General features: G+C 40.3%; 1 protein-coding gene across 4 annotated transcripts in view; it reads left to right on the top strand.

Annotated features, from left to right (window-relative positions):
• The window catches only part of NFIX (nuclear factor I X), a 161,512-nt gene that overhangs the window by 7,965 nt on the left and 132,031 nt on the right, over positions 1-21,516 (top strand). For all 4 annotated transcript variants that reach the window (XM_044278973.1, XM_044278977.1, XM_044278976.1 and 1 more), the window contains one exon: positions 13,857-14,245. In XM_044278973.1, the coding sequence (XP_044134908.1) occupies positions 14,219-14,245 (27 nt within the window). In that variant the 5' untranslated portion in view covers positions 13,857-14,218. The remainder of the gene's footprint in view (positions 1-13,856; positions 14,246-21,516) is intronic.

Here is a 21,516-nt window from a genome sequence, read left to right as displayed (position 1 = left end):
TTTTATAATGATAGTCTATGGTGTCGCACTGCGACACGCTGCAACTGCGACACGGCAAAAATCCATCCATAGATTTTTTCTGTGACTGTCGTAGTGCAATACCATAGACTATCATTCTAAAAATAGTCACGCGACATTATTGTCGTAGTGTAGTTGTGCCCTATGTGTCGTGAGATTTATTGTCGCTCGACATATGTCGTTGTGTAGCCCTAGCCTAAAGCTGACCTACAGCAGTGAAGAAAAATGGCTGGGTTGTTATAGAGACCTGGAGTAAAACTGTCTGTATGTGGAGACTAAGGGCCTGCGAGCTTCTATTGGCTGATAAGAGGCATGTGACCATGTGTATGGCAGTTGGGATATGAGTGAAAGATTGACTTACAGGATTCTATTGGCTAATGCAGGTCATTTTTGGGGAATATCTAGGGAATTATATGTCCTAGAAAGCTGAGACCCGGTCTAAAACCTTCCCGGACACCCGATGTACCTGTTTGCCAAATTTGATGAAGATCGGTCCAGTCGTTTGGTTGCGCATAAAGAACAGACAGACGTTCAGACAGAGACAGGCAGAAACTAAATTTTATATATATAAAAGAGATAATGTATTTGTACACTATCTGTGTGCTCACTGACCAGCGTGGCCAGTGAGCTGCTTTCCGCCTGTACTCCTGGTGTACTGACTAATGGACTAGCCGCTGGGAGCGATGCCTGCGTGAGCAGTAAGCACTCTCTTCACGCAGTGCAGGCAGGGGGAAGCTGCTACACAGTATAAAAGGACAGTTATGTCCTTATATACTGTATAGCAGCTCCCTCCTGCCTGCCTGAACTGCCTGTAGTGAGCGCTTACCGCTCAAACAGGCATCTCAACCGGCGACTAGTTCATTGGTCAGCACACCAGGAGTGCAGGAGGAAAGCAGCTCACTGACAGCGCTGGCGACGCTGGTCAGTGAGCACACAGATAGTGTACAAGTGCATTATATTTAATACAAAGGTGAATGTATATTTAATTTTAACACAAAAGACTCCTGAGCCCACCAGGCTGTGAGGGAGCAGGGCAGGCAGAAGCCCGCAGCTCCCGTACAGCCCGTCTCTCCTATGCTAATAGAAGACGGGTGGCCGTTAGCAACGCTCATTTGAGAGAGCGCTGCTAAGGGACATTTCAGCCCCAGTTTCCCAAAATAACTCACAGCCTTCAAAAAGTATAAAAGTATAAGGCCTCATGCACATGGTCGTGTATAATTTTTATTCCACCAAAAAACTGATGCTTGAAAACCTGGTATCTTCTGTGCTCATTTTTTATTTTTTTTTGCATTCCCATTAATAGAAAGTGCAATTCTCATCCACAAAAAAGGACAAGAATAGTCCTGTGAGACTCTTGGATCTAACATGCTGATTACTGGAAAAAAAATAGTGAATAGCCCCACTGTCATTAATTTTAAAAACGGATAGCACACTGTAGAAAAATGTTGTTATGTGCGTGAGGACCCCCCCAAAAAAGAGGAAGTAGTAGATTGGTATGATCTGTCAGTAGTGGGTAGTCTACTTGTTGATAGTTTTGAATTAGCATTAAAACCAAAAGAATTCTAACCGTGTCTAATATGCCTATATAAAACATAAAGCATTTGGAAAGCCTTCACACCCTTTCACATTTTGTTATGTTGCAGCCGTGTGTTTCGCCATGATTCTGCACTCAATACCCCATAATGACAAAGTGAAAACAAAATGTTAGAAATTTTTACTAATTTATTGAAAAAGAAAAACTAAAACCTTGCATTGATATAAGTATCAAGGACTTCGCTGAACCCTTTTGGCAGTGATTACAGCCTCCAGTCTTCTTGGGGATGATGCCACAAGGTCTGTACCTCTGTATTTGGGGATTTTCTGCCATTCTTCTCTGAAGATCCTCTCAAGCTCTGTCAGGTTGGATGGTGACCGTTGGTGGACAGCCATTTTCCAGAGATGTTCGATTGGGTTCAAGTCAGGGCTCTGTCTGGGCTACTCAAAAACATTCACTGAGTTGTCCCTAAGCCACTCCTATGATGTCTTGGCTGTGTGCTTAGGGTCATTGTCTTCTTGGAAAGTGAACCTCAGGCCCAGTCTGACGTCCAGAGAATTCTAGATCAGGTCTTCATTAAGAATATTCCTGCACTTTGCTCCATTTAGCTTTCCCTCAACCCTGATCAGTCTACCTGTCCCCCCAGCATGATGCTGCCACCACCATACTTCTCTGTGAAGATGGTGTGGGCAGGTAATGAGGAGCACGTTGTTTCCCCCAAACACGAAGCTTAGAATTAAGGCCAAAAAGGTCAATCTTAGTGTCACCAGAGAATCTTGTTTCCCACAGTCTGAGTGTCCTTTAGGTGTTTTTTTTTGCAAACTCTAGGCAGGCTTTCGTGTGTCTGAGGAGAGGTTTCTTTGTGGCCACTCTGCCATAACGCCTAGATTGTTGGAATGCTGCTGTGATGGTTGATCTTCTGGAGGTTTTTACATTTGTACACAGGATCTTTGGAGCTCAGCCAGAGTGACCATTGGGTTATTGGTCACCTCTCTTACCAAGATCCTTCTCCTTTAGGCTACTTTCACACTGGCGTTTTGGCTTTCCGTTTGTGAGATCCGTTCAGGGCTCTCACAAGCGGTCCAAAACGGATCAGTTTTGCCCTAATGCATTCTAAATGGAAAAGGATCCGCTCAGAATGCATCAGTTTGCCTCCGATCCGTCATCATTCCGCTTTGGAGACAGACACCAAAACGCTACTTGCAGCGTTTTGGTGTCCATCTGACGAAACTGAGCAAAAAGGATCCGTTCTGACACACAATGTAAGTCAACGGGGACGGATCCTGTTTTCTATGACACAACCTGCACAATAAAAAACAGATCCTTCCTCCATTGACTTTCAATGGTGTTCAAGACGGATCCATTTTGGCTATGTTATAGATAATACAGACGGATCCGTTCTGAACGGATCCGTCTGTGCAGATCCATGACGGATCCGCACCAAACGCGAGTGTGAAAGTAGCCTTACCAGGGAAGAGTCTTGGTTCTACCAAACATCTTCTATTTAAGAGTTATGGAGGTCACTGTGCTCTTAGGAACTTTCTGTGCAGCAGAAATGTTTTTGGACCTTTCTCTAGATCTGTGTTTACACACAATCATATATCTGAGCTCAACAAGCAGTTCTTTGCTCCTCATGGCCTGGTTTTCGCTCTGATATTCATTGTCAGCTGTGAGATCTTATATAGTAGATTGGCTGTGTCTTTCCAAATCATGTCCAATCAACTGCATTTATCAGAGGAGTACTTCATTCTAGGTAAAGAAATATGTCAAAAATAATAAATAAAAAAAATGGGAGGCCCCAGAGCTAAATTTCAAGTGTCATAGCAAACAGTCTGAATACTTGCCTTTTTTCCTTTTTAATAAATTTTAAAAAAAATCTAAAATTCTCTTTTCACTTTCTTGACACGGGGTATTGACTGCAGATTGATGGGAGAAAATTAAACTTTTATATTTTTTTATTTTAGCACAAGGCCGCAACATAACAAAATGTGCAAAGTTTCTGAATGCATTGTAAAATTCTATCTCAAACTTGATGGTAGAGTACCATTGCGGTTTATGTTATTTTAATTCATTTCAAGGACATTTCTCCCATCAAGGTACCATCTATTCATGACACCTTCCAATCATGTCCCTGATTTATTATACTATACCAGAAACCCATTCAATAGGGCCCTTCATTTATTAACATCCATCTGTCCAACCATACCACTCATCTATACAACCATAGTGCTAAAATACTTCCAAACAAACACCCAATCTGTCAATTATGCCTTAATCTCCACAGATGCCCATTAAGTTCTTCAGAGGAAAGCTTAAAGTGTACCTAAACTTCAAAAACACAGAAATATAGTGGCAAATATGGGGGAACTGCTCAAACCCCAAACACTGTAGCGTGTTTCTCATTGGGGGAGCAGTCCCACCGCATGTGGACCGCAGAAAACGACCATCCCCAGCAAAAAAAATGCGTACAATGGAGGATGCCGGCGTGGTCCACATGCACCACAAAGGCATCCTACACAAAACGGAGCATTGTGCGGATGAAAATATAATTATATAAATCACAGAAAAAAATGCACCAAACGGATATGCCACTGACTATACTAGCTAGTCATACAAGCAGATATTAAAAGCTGAGACTTTTGCCAATATATTCCTGTCAGGAACACATCGGAGCCCATCATGCACCACGTCACGGTCTCTCAGCATGGCAAGGGTCCTACCACTACGCTAACTATGGTGTGAACACGGTCTGAAGGTGATGAAATCCAGCTCACAGCCAAGCTTCCACACAACCACCTAGCAGGACAACTAGTGCAATGTGAGCAAAGCCAGACTGTAAGCCACACCCATATCAGACCATGTGATGGAGGTTTCCAGGTGCAAAAGAATGTTTAAATGCCAGGTAAAGGCACATTCAATACATATAGAACAAAATCACAGAAATATAGTGGCAAATATGGGGGAACTGCTCAAACCCCAAGTTAGCGTAGTGGTAGGACCCTTGCCATGCTGAGAGACCGTGACATGGTGCATGATGGGCTCCGATATGTTCCTGACAGGAATATATTGGCAAAAGTCTCAGCTATTAATATCTGCTTGTATGACTAGCTAGTATAGTCAGTGGCATATCTGTTTGGTGCATTTTTTCTGTGATTTGTACCTAAATTTCCACTTTAACTTTATTAAAACCTACATACATGTGATAAAAAGAATATTTGCAATATACTTTATTTTTTAAATTTTCATAGTGAAATAGCCACCTGAACTTAAGGTGTTTGTTGTGTTTTGCAAACCATAAACCACGGTGTACTGGTTAGGGACCCCCCCCAGTGGCTGTACTGAGCGCTGTACAGGCCGAAGCATACATCGCTGCGGCCCCCTTTACCAGCGCTGCTCTTCTCAAGCCTGACATAGATGTGTCTGGAACCTTGGAAGCTTTTGCAGAGCGGGCACAGGTAGCGCAATGTGCTATGGAGCTGCTGTCCTGCGCTTGCTCCGCTCTGCTAATAGCCTGCATCAACGCGGGGGGATGGGAGGAAGTGTTTGGCTGACAGCAATCTGAAGTGTTCGGCCAAATTTAGGGTGGGTTTTTAGTGGTCAACCAATGACTATAACCACAGGCAGATGTGATGAGAAAGCCGTTATTCTTCAACCAAGAATACCTTCAAAACCATAAAACAATATAATATGTGACAAAGTAAAAATGGATAGAAATATAATGGAATTCTACAGATCCTTTGAGTTTAGAAGTGTACACTTGATGCACGTTTACCATAGATCTCTACATATCCATGTATAATATGTAATTCTGGTTAGCCTAGATATATTAGGATGTGTGCTGCCATATCTAATCATTTACTGCATTGTATAATGATGCCAAGTTAGGACTGTGTCACAGCCGCTGCTCACACCCCTCTCTCTCTCCCTTTTGCTCTCTCTCTTCAGACCGTCTGTATTTGTGTTTATTTTGACAAGACTTGCCTCCCTACTTATGCACGCCCCCTCCCACTGATCGCCATGTGTGAAAGGAAAGATTAATCCCAGCCAAAATCTGATCTGGACTCTTAATTAATTACTGTGAAAGAGTTGGATCTGTCAGGACTGCATTTTATAGTAATGCCGAGCATTACTGCATTTATATGCTGGTATTTAGAATGATTAAGCTTTAAAGGGGTTCTGCAAGAATAAAAAATGAATAAAATGAAAATACATAATTATTAGTTTATTATAAATATTTTCCCAAATACCTTTCATTAGTTATAATGGCTTGTTTTGTCTGCGGAGAAATCATTAGGAGAAATAAAATGGCCGCCATCCTATTAGTATACATAAAACTTGTCCTAATCACACAGGAGGACAAGTTACTTCACAACACTGAGGTAAAGAGCTGCCTCATCCTCCTCTTGTCAGGAATCATGATCCTGAATACAGGTGAATCTCTGTGGGAATGGAGAAGATGAGGAGACATGAGAGGAGGGTGAGGTGTGGCTAATGGGCAGCAGCACTTGTTTACAGTCTTCATTACCACAGCCTGTCCTGTCCATCCTCTCTGTACTTCATGTCTCTTCATGAACTAAATTCCCCAGAGATTCAGCTAAAGTTCTTATCATCTGTATTCAGGATCATAATCACTGACAAGTAGGAGAGGAGGATAAGGATGAGGCAGCTCTTTACCGCAGTGTTGTAAAGTTAGGCTACTTTCACACTAGCGTTTTGGCTTTCGGTTTGTGAGATCCGTTCAGGGCTCAAGCCGTGCAAAACGGATCAGTTTTGCCCTAAGGCATTCTGAATGGAAAAAGATCTGCTCAGAATGCATCAGTTTGCCTCCGTTCAGTCACCATTCCGCTTTGGAAGAGGACACCAAAACGCTGCCTGCAGAGTTTTTCTCTCCGTCAATGGGGGACGGATCCGTTTTCTATTGTGTCAGAGAGAACGGATCCGTCCTTATTGACTTACATTGTGTGTCAGGACGGATCCGTTTTCTCTGACACAATAGAAAACGGATCCGTCCCCCATTGACTTTCATGACGGATCCGTCTTGGCTATATAAAACATAATACAACTGGATCCGTTCATGACAGATGCATGCGATTTTATTATTGTAACGGAAGCCTTTTTGCAGATCCATGACGGATCCACAAAAAAGGCTAGTGTGAAAGTAGCCTAACTTGTCCTGCTGTGTGATCAGGAAAGGTTTTGTGTGAACTAATAGGACGGCGGCCATTTTGTTTCCCCTGATGATTGCTCCCCAGACAAAATGAGCCATTATAACTAATGAAAGGTATTTGAGAATATATTTATAATAAAGTAATATTTAAGTATTTTCATTTTCTTAATTCCCGGAGAAACCCTTTAACTAGAAACCAATATATACCTATATCATAGCATAGATGGAGCATTAAATTTATAAAACAATATTTAATTATTATAAATAAAATCTGGTCAAATAAGACCCATATAAATCAAACACAAAAAAAAGGGCCCAAAAATGTTAATAATAAAAAATGAAAAACCAGGACAAAGAGCCCACGTTATTTCAAATAGGAGGCTTATAGGGTGGCATTTATTGTAGGTAAAGGGGGTACAGGAGTATGAGAACTCTTCCTAATTAGCCCTGACTACGCCTAACCACAGGAAATCACCCTGGTGGTGGATGAACCTTACACTGCAACCTACCCGTAAAAACACCCTACTAAATCCTACCCTGACCCAATGCATTTCTCCCACTTAGAATTCTTCAGGGCATCTCTATAGGAATAAAAGATCAATATCCTAACATAGAAACATAGAATGTGTCGGCAGATAAGAACCATTTGGCCCATCTAGTCTGCCCAAAATACTAAATACAATGAATAGCCCCTGGCCCTATCTTATATGAAGGATGGCCTTATGCCTATCCCATGCATGCTTAAACTCCTCCACTGTATCTGCAGCTACCACTTCTGCAGGAAGGCTATTCCATGCATCCACTACTCTCTCAGTAAAGTAATACTTCCTGATATTACTTTTAAACCTTTGCCCCTCTAATTTAAAACTGTGTCCTCTTGTAGAAGTTTTTCTTCTTTTAAATATTTTCTCCTCTTTTACCTTGTTGATTCCCTTTATGTATTTAAAAGTTTCTATCATATCCCCTCTGTCTCGTCTTTCTTCCAAGAAACAATAGTCTTGTATAAAAACACAACACCTAATAACTATGTCCAGAGCCACATCAAGACAGATACTCAGAGCCACATCAAGACATATAACCAAAACATGCAACAATGGACTAGTGTTACCAGGATGAACATACACCAAATGATGGACAAGCCAAAATACTCATAGGCTGACACCAAAGATAGAAATATATCATAAGGTTTAAGAAACTGGGCTTATGATAGAGCCACTCACATATCCAGCAGCCCAGATAATGATGATACAGGCAGGCGTGGGTAACATTGTGGAGCAGTTTATAATTCGAGCCCTCTACAGCGTTCATGCATCAGCGCTTTACCCAGCATGAGCAAAGTCATCACATGATCCAACCTACACCGGCAGCCTAGGGAGGAGACGCGGCTATGTTATCTGGCCAAAAGAGGCCCCCCAGGCCCCATGCACAGTTGTCAAGGTCGCTGTATGCTGAAGAAGTCATCAAACACAACCCCACCAGCTCAGGGGAACCGCAATGGGGAACTTGTGTGCTCCTACATATGCTAATCTCCTCCTGGGCTTGTGGGAGGACAATATAGTTTTCCCTGATGATCCTGTATGGTGTAACGAGAAAATATTATTTTGGACACATTATATTAATTTATTAGAATTACCAAACTTTTGCAAACCAAAAAGGATAGTTATTACCCCCGGCCCTATGGAGAAGGATTCCCAAGGGCCAATATTTGAGAGTCCAAAGCAATTGCTCTATTTTATTTTTAAATGGTGACTAGGAAATTGTGAACTAGATTTACTGCAAGGATATATCCCACTACAATTTTGCATGATGCCATTTGCTATGCCAAGAGTCTAGATAGAAGTGAAATCCTTACTCCAAAACAGCTTGCTACATCCAACTCCTTGATTAGACGGATCACCACAGATTCCTCTAACAGGGAAGTGAGTAAATACTGAGGATGGACACGAATCTCTCAGATGTGATCCCTGACCACCCCAGTATCACATACCACAAATGAAGGAGCCTGAACGATAGGCCACTATACACTCCCTAGACCTATGGGAACTTGGTTAGATAGACAACCGTTGGGCATGCACCGTTGTGGAGGGTGCACAGCCTGTGCTTTTATTCATACCACATAAATGGCATCTTTATCTGTGAGCTCTCAGCAAGCTCTGCCTCTCATGCCTCCAGATGTAGGGCGTCAGAGGGCATCAAAGGGGCGAACATTGACTTATAGGATCAAATCTGGCTATACATCTTGTGGGATCAGTGGCAGCGATTAATAAGAGCTCATTTGCATCCCTTATTCCCAGACTTCCAGAGTAGCATGTATGGCCTATAAGCCACATCACGCAGATTCAGGCGCTCTCCGTAAAGAGAGATAGTATCCAAAAAAAAAAACTTCATCTGTGACAAACAATACCTACAATCTTGGCGATTTTGTTACATGCAGAACACGAGGTCATCTATGTTTGTAAATTTCCCTGTCCACTTAAAGGGGTATTCCGGTAAAATAACTTAATTTTTGAAAAACTACATTAAGTCTGCAAGCTGTCACCCAACCAGACCCCATACCTATACATATAACCAGAGTTTACATTTCACCTTGCAATGTATTTGTCTAGCTCCTTTATCAGCCTGTAACACACTGAGTGTCATGGTGCCTGAGCTTCCCTCACAAAACGTCAAAGACTACAATCCCCACAATCCCTCAGTGCTTGTTGATTGGCTGCCTGATATCAAAGCCCGGTCACGCCCCCTCTACCCAGTAATCACCTGCACACTAACACGCCCTTTATTTCACAAGTCATTTAGCTCGAAAACTGATAGCAACACACTGAGCATGCTCGACCTAACAAAGGCTCAGAACTGCAGGTCGAGGCCTTGGTAATTTATGAGGAAACACAGTGGGTAGCAGAAGAAGAAAACTATTTTTATAACTACTGAACAGTAAATATGTGAAATTTACATTATATATTAGGTAATTATTGATGATGAATTAGTCTCAAACATAAGTTATATTTCTAGTAACCGGAACACCCCTTTAACTATGTGGACAAAACCTTTCATGAATTCGGAAAAAGAAACTGCAAGCATGTTAATGATCTTCAGAATAAAAAAGATACCACGGTATCTAATCATTTGAGTGCCTATCACAGAGGTAATCCTCATGTGCTTCATTTTTCTCCCATAGAGGTAGAGTATCTTTTCAACCCAACTGGACAAATGGGATAGGTGGATTCTTCAAAAAGAAGCTGAATGGATCTTTAGATTTAGATCGTAAGTGTCTGGAGGTTTAGACTTACCTCTGCACATTTTTATGAATCTTTAATTTGTCTTAGTTTACTACTTGTTGGTCATTAATGCCCTTGTACTTGACAATAGTCCATAGTCCGTCTATTAGTTAAGATCTTATTTACAGTGTAATCTTTGCCATAATAAAAAAAAATAAAAAAATAAAAAAATATTACTGGGACTCTGTTATAGTGTTCTCCCACAAGACCAGGAGGAGATTAGCATATGTAAAAGCACACAAGCTCCCCATTGCGGTCCCCCTGAGCTGGTGTTTAATGACTTCTTCAACACACAGCATCCCTGACAACTGTGCATGGGGCCTGGGGAGTCTTGGCCTCTTTTGGCCAGATGACATAGCCGCGTCTCCTCCCTAGGCTGCCGGCGTAGGTTGGATCATGTGATGACTTTGGTCACGCTGGGTAGGGCGCTGACGTATGAATGCTGTAGAGGGCGCTGATTATTATTTGCTCCACAATGTTACCCACACCTGTCTGTATCTGCCGCATCATCATCTGGACCGCTGGATATGTGAGTGGCTATATCATTAGCCTGCTGTCTTACACATTATGATATCTTTCTATCGTTGGTGTCAGCCTATGTGTATTTTGGCTTGGCCATCATTTGGTGTATGTTCATCCTGGCAACACTAGTCCATTATTGCATGTTTTGGTTATTCTTTTGTCTATAGTTGAGAATCTGTCTTGCTGTGGCTCTGGACATAGTTATTAGGTGTTGTGTTTTTATACAAGATAGTTAGGATATTGCTCCTTTAATCCTATAGAGGTGCCCTGAGGAACTCTAGTGGGAAAAATGCAATAAATATAGGGTTAAACAGGGTGTTTTCCAGGTAGGTTGTTATGCAGGGGTCACACACCATCACGGTGATGATTCCTTGTGGCCGGGGGTAGTCAGGTTAACTACGGACAGTTCCCATATCCCTGTACCCTTTTACCTACAATAAATGCCACACCATGAGCCTCCTATTTGAAATACCATGGGCTCTTTGTTTTTGCTTTGTCCTGCTTTACGTTTTATTATTAATATTTTGAGGCCCGTATGTTTGTGTTTGATTTATTTGGGTCTTATTTTAACCTGGTTTTATTTAGGATAATTAAGAATTATGTTTTTTAAATTTAATGCCCCATTTATACAATGATATGTTTCGATTAAAGCGGCTCTGTCACCTGGATCAGCCCTATAAAACCAAACACATAGCCTGGTAGGGGTGATCCGGTAGTTTACAATGATACCTTCCTCCTCGCTGTCTGTGCCATGGTTGTTGATAAAATCATACTTTTATTCCTTTGCTGGCAAACAATTTCGAGCATCAGGAGGCGGGCTTTTTCAGTACAAGCACCACTATGTGACTAACCCCCCCCCCCCTTGATTGACAGCGCTAGACCAAGTTGAAGTTGTACTCTAGCGCTGTCAAGCATCGGTAGGTGTCACATAGCAGGATTTTACAACCAGCTAAAATTAATCAGCTCAATCCCAGCTTTAGTCACTGTGTTGGGTGCTGCCATGATGTTCAGACATATATCTCCCATGGCACTACGTGAGAAGTATGGTAAAATAAAATTGTGCTGAAGTCTGGGCACAGCGGGTGATGTAAAAATCACCAGTGCCAAACTGCCAACTCCGTTTTACAATAATAGCAGGGAGACTAAGAATGTTCTAATAGTCACCCTAATGTCTTATACAGAACATTGAGGATAGAATGAGTCATGGCAAAATGATAAACTTCTATGACAAAAGTGCAAAAATAGAGAAGAATATAAATAGAATATAAAAAAGGGCATTCAAACATGGGACAAGTCACAAAGTGGGGACAGGTACAAAACTGGACAATTTATTGAAGTGATGAATTCCTGATACGGGTGATCACAAATAATCCAAAGATGTACATTTCAATCAACAAACACAGGGCCATATCCAATTAGTTTGTCTATTCTAAGCCTTACCATTCAGGAATAGCTATACATTCTGAACTAAGTACAGCGGCGCCCAGGGATCTCACTGCACTTACTATTATCCCTGGGCGCCGCTCCGTTCTCCTGCTATGTCCTCCGGTATCTTGGGTATTGATTGGGTATCGAAAATTCGAAACCCGAAACAACGTTACCCAGTATCAGAGCTGAACACAGACATAACCCCTTCTTCCCCTATTTCATGCTCCAATGCTCTTCCCTGCCCTCCGCTTAAACCATGCAGGACAAGGCTTTTTTCATTAGATCCGGTGACATACTAGGTCAGTGATGTCACTGTCACTAATGGGCGGGCTCTAGCACTGTCCCAGCCTGTAAATCGTCCAGGGCAAGTGCTATAGCCTGTTCATTAGTGCCGGTGATGTCACCGGGAACACTGCTAGGTGGAAGCCTCCGCCAAGTTGTGTAAAATTGTAAACAAAAAAGCCCTTGCCCTGCACGATCCTCATGTCAGAGGGGGGAAGTGGGGGAATTAGGGGTTATGTCCGGGTTCAGCTCTGAACTTGGACAAACCCTTTAATGGGAGGAGATATGGGGACGGGATATATGGAGTATTAGGAGGAGATATAGGAGAGGTTATATGGAGTAATAGGAGGAGATATAGGAGAGGTTATATGGAGTAACATGAGTAGATATAGGAGAGGATATATGGAGTAATAGGAGCAGCTATAGGAGAGGTTATATGGAGTAATAGGAGGAGGAGATATATGCTGATAAAGGGGCAAGGTTATATGTGAGGATTTATAGAGATGATTTATACTAACTAATGTAAGAAAAAAAGGATTTCAGAACAACTGGGTTTCTGGAGTCCCCTGTGACGATGGAATGGTGGCAGGCATGTGTAACCACTGCTCTATTCACTGGGACTACTGGAAATAGTGCTGAGTGCTAGACTCCACAGTCTCATAAATGAAAATGGAGCTGTGGTCACGCATGTGTACCACTGTTCACTTTTTATAGGAAACTCAGGGACCTCCATTTTTGGGGTCCCTGGAAATTGCGCCCCCAAGCTTTAATACACTTAGGGGGTCATTTATTAAGAGTGGTGTTTTAGATGTTGGTCTTAATATCTCCTACAACTGGCAGTGAATCCAACTGAGTTATGTAGAGGCACTGCCTCTAGCTGTCTTATATTTAGACCATTTTCTACACCTAAACCAGGCGTAAAAAATGGTAACTGAGATAGGCTTACTGGCCCGTCCCCTTTCCCCACCCTTCTGTTTAGACCTGGCGTAAACGGGAAAAAGTCACAGATTGCAGTGCAAAGGACCTTTATGCCGCCAGAAATATGCCTAATATAGGCGTATTTCTGTTTAGTAAATGACCCCCTTATTCACTATATGGTGTAAATGTGATACATATTGTTTGTCAGAAAACTGCTGTATAAAATAAGCAATGCATTTGATTTATTCGGTCAGTTATCCACTGGAACCAAATTCCAATACGGAACTAGTGTTTCCCTCTACAGGATATTTCAGTCACAACAATAGTAGGTTTAGGCAAATGTCTCTGGCAACTACAGGGTGTGACAAAGAGAAGTGACAGACAAAAAGAAAAAGACAATTTAGTGGTAAAAAAGGAAATAATCAAATGAGGACATGGGGAGAAATGATGTCTTGTCTCAAGAGCCTCTGGCCTCCCTCTTCCTGGGTGTTCTGTACTATGCTTATTTGCCATTAAGTGTAGATCGTCTTAGATAAGAGAATTGAGGCTAGACATGATTTGTGGCATTTTTAAAATTCTATATGAACTCCATATTTGACTTTATTTCTTACATGTCTCTTTCCTGTCTCTTTTCTGAGTTTGGCTGTCTCTCCCTTCTTAGCACATTTTTTTTCTATCCGTTTCAAAGCTTTCTCCAAACTTTTACTTTCAGAGTCATACAAAGACAAAGAGGCATTCGAAGAAAGAGACATCCAGAGGAGTAATCGGAAGGAAAAAGATTTTCTAGCACAGAGTAAAAGCGAGACCCAGCATGAGACATCTTCTCTGAAATCAACTTGTAAAATAGCACATTTGAAAAAGGCTCGAGAAATACAGAGATCTCCGAAGAAATTAGCTCTCTGAGACATCCACACCACACCCAAATATAAGGGTATATTCTGTGGTGCAAGAAACAACGGAAAGCAAGTATCTTGGACTGGCAACACCTTCATACAAAATGAAACAGTCATAGACTGTAGCGAGAGAGAGAGAAAAAACACAAGAGACGTCCCATATTTGTAAGGAGCAGAAGAGATGTACTCTCCGTACTGTCTGACTCAGGTAACTTTCAATACTCTTATATGGCTCTCCCTTTACTATCACTCTATTATATCTCAAGCTTAACATAAAGATCCAAATCCATTCTTTGCATGATTTGCAATATTAGAAAAAAATATAGATTGATTCCACCACTAGAATTCACCATTCATAATACTACCCCCTTACCCAACTTTAAGCCTCACCAGTGAGGGATGTACCAACATGTCTTTTTTGTGGTAAGAAGTAATCACCTTTGGTTCTTTGCCTTTCTGTGGATCAAAACTGCAGCATAATAATTCAAGCAAGTTACTATGCTAAAAATCAAAGTTATTAATCTACTCGTATTCACGATAATAAGCTATTTATTGCTTCCATTTTCAATTTTAAGTTTATGTTTTGTCAATACTATAAAACATATCTTTATACTTATTCTATAAGGTAGTTCAAAATATGCAACCATCAAGTTTTCTTAAAATGAGTTCATTGGTTAGTAATAATTATTACGACTCGGCAATAAAAAAGATAGATATGAGATAAATACATAAATAGAGAGATATTGGAGAGGTGCTTAGATAGACAACTATTAGAGAGATGGCATGCTTAGATAGATGAAAATATAGAGATAGATATTAGACAGAGAGATACACAGAAAGATATTAGAGAGATTGCAAAAATAGACGGAAGATAGAAATATACATCGATAAACAGATAAATAGATAGATAATAGACAGACTCATAGGGGCACATTTATTAAGATCGGCGTTTTAGACGCCGGTCTTAATAAGCCTTATACCTGGAGGTAGATCTCCCGAAGTTATGAAGAGGCGTTGGCCTCTACATAACTTTGGTGGATCCACCGGCGCTTCTAAAAGTAAGGCCTCTTGCACACGACCGTAGGCCCTCCAAGATATACGGTCCGTGAGTGGGCCACATGTCCCGGAGCGGCATACATCGTGTGCGCGGGAGTGCACAGCATCATAGATTACAATGATCCTGAGGATGTCGGGCCGCCCCGCGGGGCTATAGTCCCGCACTCATATGATCTTGTCTGTCTTTCATTTAGACCATTTTCTATGCCTAAACCAGGCGTAGAAAATGGTAAATGGGACGGGCCTGATTAATGAGAAGATAAATGAGACTGGTAAATATGAAGACATATGCTTCTACGCTAAAAATATGCCTGACGGCTGACATTTGTATCTTAGAAGGGTAAAATGTACTTACATAAATATAAAAATAATATTTTTTTTTTATTATGGGATTAATTTTTTTACACTAATTTCTATACCATAGTGGATACACTATATTTACATACATAAGTACATAGTTGTACTGCAATATATACAGAGATGTGAATAGGTAAATATAAAATAGACACAAACAGAAAATCATATTTCTACTAACATATGGAAATATATAATATTGTAGATTTTCTCAATAATTATTCTTCTGCCGCACTAATAAAGATATATCAAATAAGGTTTATTTTCGATGCATTACAGTGCATTAAAATATGCCATATATTTTTAAGGAAAAAAGTTAGTATTAAAACAAAAAAAGCAAATCAAATACGAATTTATTGAATAAAGAGTCATAAAGCAAATATATAAAATAAATAGGAACAATGGAACCGTAATTATATATTTGGAAATTAAAATCATGTCATAAAAAACCTTTTATTTTGGAAGGTCAGTAGTGTGGCAGATGTGCATGGCAAGGTTCATATGAGCCTATGTATTTGCCTTCAAATGAATTTTGACCCCAAAAAAATCACTCAGATCTTTAAACTCCATAGTTCATTAACCTAGATGAGTAACACCCCTTCTGTTGTAAAATAATTGCTTTAAGTTTCATTAATGTAAAAGGAATATAACAAAAAGAAAAAACTTCACTTATTCATCCAATTCCATACATAAAAACATTAAGATTTACGGGCCTAACAGAAGACATATAAAAAAGGCCCTAATAGAAATGACTGAGACATCCCAAACATATCGTGCTGTTACCTCATTTGTACTAGGCTGGTGAAAACGAATAAGGAATTAAATTGGCCACCTTAGATTATAAATGAAGACTATTTGTAAAGTTATTACAAGACCTCTTTCCCATGCTAGGTCTACAAACAGATGTCGAAATGTCCTCAGTGTCTAAGAGAAATCCAGTGTTGGTTTGTGTGTCCATTCTTTGCCCTCTGTTTGTCATCTGTATTCCACATTCACTGCAAGGCTTTGAAAACGTATTCCTACCAACGAGTATTATCATCTCCTACCAACGGTCCCCAAAAACCACTGACAGTATATATATATATATGGCATCTATGTTCTGTCAGCGATGAACACATTAAAATCAATAGATAGTTGTGCTGTCCACTGAAAACACAGACAGCAAAGGTCCACGATTTCCTGAGTTAAAAAAACCTAAGGTTGTTTTCACACGACAGTGATTTCCTTCAATAATTGTGAGCCAAAACCAAGAAAAGAAGTCACCAAAGAGATAAGTTGTAATGGAAAGATGTGTATCAGTTCTGTGATTTTGCCCCCCATCTACTTCTGTCTCACAAAAACTGATAGAAATCACTGAGCAAACACTGACATGTGAAAGACGCCTGAATGTCTCACAAAAAAACAAAGAACCTAACATGTAAGGCTACTTTCACACTAGCGGCACGGACCTCCGGCAGGCTGTTCCGTCGGGTGAACAGCCTGTCGGATCCGTCCTGCCGCTAGTGACCGTGTGCCCCCGGACTGCCGCTCCATCCCCATTGACTATAATGGGGGCGGAGTTCCGGCGGAGGCAGGGCAGCGCACGGTGAGAGGCTGCCAGAATAAAACTTGTCCGACATTTAATCCAGCAGCCTCTCTCCGTGTACTGCCGTGCCTCCGCCGGAACGCCGCACCGCCCCCCATTATAGTCAATGGGGTTGGAGCGGCAGTCCAGGGACCCACCCGCCGGAGTCCCCTGCCGCTAGTGTGAAAGTAGCCTAACTTTAACTTTGATGACTTTCAATTGTGTGGTGAAAATATATATGATATATGATATATGATATATATACCATCACACTACTAACCACTACTTTCCAATACATAAGATCTCCGCCTGGCAGCACAACTTAAAACCTCACTTTATTACTGTATATGTTAAATTATTCCATGAAGCCTCATAATATATCACTCATACTACTCTATATAACATCTTCCTATATCCACTCTTATTACTCCATATATCTCCTCCTATTACTCCATCTAACCTCTTATAACTCCCCATATTACTCCTTATATCTCCTCCTATTACTCCATATAACCACTCCTATATCTCCTATTACACCATCTATTACTCCATCATAATATATCACTCATACTATTCTATATAACATCTTCCTATATCCACTCTTATTACTCCATATATCTTCTCCTATATCTCCTCCTATTACTCCATCTAACCTCTCCTATATCTCCTCCTATTACTCCATCTAACCTCTCCTATATCTCCTCCTATTACTCTATATATCATCTCCTATATCTTATCCTATTACTCCATATAACCTTTCCTATATCTCCTTTTATTACACCTTATAACTTCTCCTATATCTCCTCTATTACTCCGTATAACCTCACCGATATCTCCTCTTAATATAAATAACCTGTCCTATATCTCCTCCTGTTACTCATATCACCTCTCCCTATATTTCCTCCTATTACTCCATACCCCTCCTATTACTCTCTTATATCTCCTTCTAATACAACATATATCCTCTCCTATATCTCCTCCTATTACTCCATATAACGTCTCCTGCATATACTATTATTACTCCATTTATCCTCCTCTATATCTCTCTTTCTGTTACTCCATATATCCTGTCCTATATCTCTATTACTTAATTTAACCTCTCCATAAAGCTCCTTCTAGTACACCATAAATTCTCTCCTATATCTCGAACTATTACTCCATATAAAAACATGCACCTAAATGTCCGTGTAATTGTGTTTAAAATGTCACAAAGTGAGGGTTGGTAATTTTTTTCAGATGGAAAACTGGCGCAGAAGGATGAAAACTCATCCTCTAGATTTCCACAACAGACTTTGGCTACTATTATACTGTGTACTGTGATTATTATCAGTGCATAGATACTACCATTATACAGTGTGATTATTATCAGTGTATAGATACTACCATTATACAGTGTGATTATTATCAGTGTATAGATACTACCATTATACAGTGTGATTATTATCAGTGTATAGATACTATTATACAGTGTGATTATTATCAGTGTATAGATACTATCATTATACAGTGTGATTATTATCAGTGTATAGATACTACCATTATACAGTGTGATTATTATTAGTGTATAGATACTACCATTATACAGTGTGATTATTATCAGTGTATAGATACTACCATTATACAGTGTGATTATTATCAGTGTATAGATACTACCATTATACAGTGTGATTATTATCAGTGTATAGATACTACCATTATACAGTGTGATTATTATTAGTGTATAGATACTACCATTATACGGTGTGATTATTATCAGTGTATAGATATCATTATACGGTGCGTTTGTTATCAGTGTATAGATACTACCATTATACGGTGTGATTATTATCAGTGCATAGATACTACCATTATATGGTGTGATTATTATCAGTGTACAGATACTACCATTATACGGTGCGATTATTATCAGTGTATAGATACTATCATTATACGGTGCGATTATTATCAGTGTATAGATACTATCATTATACGGTGTGATTATTATCAGTGTATAGATACTACCATTATACGGTGTGATTAATTGTGTATAGATACTACCATAATACGGTGTAATTATTATCAGTGTATAGATACTACCATTATACATGTGATTATTATCAGTGTATAGATACTACCATTATACAGTTTAATTATTATCAGTGTATAGATACTATCATTATACGGTGTGATTATTATCAGTGTATAGATATCATTATACGGTGCGTTTGTTATCAGTGTATAGATACTATCATTATACGGTGTGATTATTATCAGTGTATAGATACTACCATTATACGGTGTGCTTATTATCAGTGTATAGATACTATCATTATACGGTGCGTTTGTTATCAGTGTGTAGATACTATCATTATACAGTGTGATTATCAGTGTATAGATACTACCATTATACAGTGTGATTATCAGTGTACAGATACTACCATTATACAGTGTGATTATTATCAGTGTATAGATACTACCATTATACAGTGTGATTATCATCAGTGTATAGATACTATCACTATACGGTGCGTTTGTTATCAGTGTGTAGATACTATTATTATCAACAAACGTAAGGGCTCTCAGCTCGTATTGCGGACCGCAAACGGCGGATGCACAATATAGGGGCACCGGCCAACTTGAATGGGTCCGTAATCTGCAAGATGCAGCCAAAGATAGGACATGTCATATCTTTTATGGAGCAGTAGCAAGGATCGGAAGCCCACGGAAACACAGCAAAGTGCTTCCATGTGATTTCGGGTCCTTGTCTCCGCATAGCAAAAGTTAAGACGTGTACTATTTTTGGCCGTATCTAGCAGATTGCGGACCCGTTCAAGTCAAAGGGTCTGAATCCACAGCAAGGCGTGCACACGGCCAGTGCCCATGCATTGCGAACCACTATTTGCGGTCCACAGAGCTTTTACGTTCGCGGGCAAAAACCCTTACTCTATTAGTGGAGCAGATGTAGGAGTTTTATGTGTGTTGGAATGTAACTTTTAATCCGACACTGTCCATATGGAAAAAGTAGTAAGAATTTGCGCACAGCCTCCTCCCACTTGTGGTCTTCTTTCTCTCTGTCTGTTCTGCTTTTCTCCCCTCTCTTTCGCCGTCTTTCCCTGTCTCTTCCCACTTTCTCTCCACCCCCAACACTTTCCTTGTTTCTTTCCTTCTCCGCGTTCCTCTCCCCCGTCTGAGTCTGTGTATGTTTGGACGAGGTCCTGGCTCTAGTGCTGACCTTGCGTTACCTCATCACGTGATACAGAGCTACGTTGGGTTTATAAGGCAATAATGAGCAGTCGGGGCTAACATAACGACAGCAGCAGATTATTTAACTCCCTAGGCACCGAAGCAGCTTATTTCACAATATAGCAACAGTTGTGTAATGTAAAGCTGCACACAAGGCATTTTAGACTCTGAATGAGTTCTAAAATGAGTTTAGAACACAGGAAGCGAGTGTTTACTGTTACTCCCTATACAAAGCAGCAGTGTGGGCCATTGTATAGAAGAAAAAGTAAGTGAACCCTTTGGAGTGTCTTAGATTTCTGAACTGATTACTAATGAAAGGTAATGGTCTGATTGTCAATTATAGACAAATACAATCTTACTAAACTAAAAAACAAAACAACAAAAAGTTGTACAGCTCATGTGTTTCATTGAGAAACCTCCAAACGGCATGGAGAAAAAGTGAACCCTTGAATCTAATAACTTGTAGATCCCTCTTTAGCAGCAATCACCTGTAACAAATGTTTAGAGTAACTGCAAAATAGATCAGTAAAACATTGGAGGAGAAATTTTTGACTGTTTCCCCCTACAAATGTGCTTCAGTTCCTCAATTCTTTTGGGATGCCTTGCACGGCTCTGCTCAGGTCATGACGAAGCATCTCAGTAGGGATTAAAGGGGTTTTCCACCTTGTAGATATAGATGACCTAGCCTTAGGATTGGTAATTAATATCAGATTGTTGGGAGGTCTAACATTTGGCACCCCCACCAATCAGTTTCTCAGCAATCGCACCTCTATACATTGTGTAATGGTTCTGCGAGTTATTGCAGCTCAGTTCTCATTCAATTGAACGGCAGCCTAGCTGCAGTATGGCAGCACGTCCACTACACAGTGGAAGGAGCCTCCCTCTTCAGATCTGTCCACTGTTTTGTTCTTGCACTGGTGGCTCCCAAAAACAACTGATTCGGGTGCTGGGTTTTGGACCATCACTGATCTGTTACTTATAACATATATAGACTATAGGCAACCAATGTCTACAGGCTGAATAACCCCTTTACAGTTAGGATTCTGACACAAATATTTTAATTTTAAGCCACTTTTTAGTTGATTTACTCATCTGCTTTATGTCATTGCCCAGTTGCATCACCCAATGACTTTTCAGCTGCTCTTAGATTCTCGTGTAAAATGTTTCCATACATTTTCAAAGTCATTGGTCACATAATGATAACAAGGCGTCCAGGCCCTGAGACAGCAAAGCAACCCCAAACTATAATGCTCACTTCAATATGCTTCACAGCTAGGTTAAAG

This window comes from Bufo gargarizans, chromosome 2, assembly GCF_014858855.1.
Source record: "Bufo gargarizans isolate SCDJY-AF-19 chromosome 2, ASM1485885v1, whole genome shotgun sequence".
Classification (NCBI taxonomy): domain Eukaryota; kingdom Metazoa; phylum Chordata; class Amphibia; order Anura; family Bufonidae; genus Bufo; species Bufo gargarizans.
This window is presented reverse-complemented; position numbering and strand designations above follow the sequence as displayed.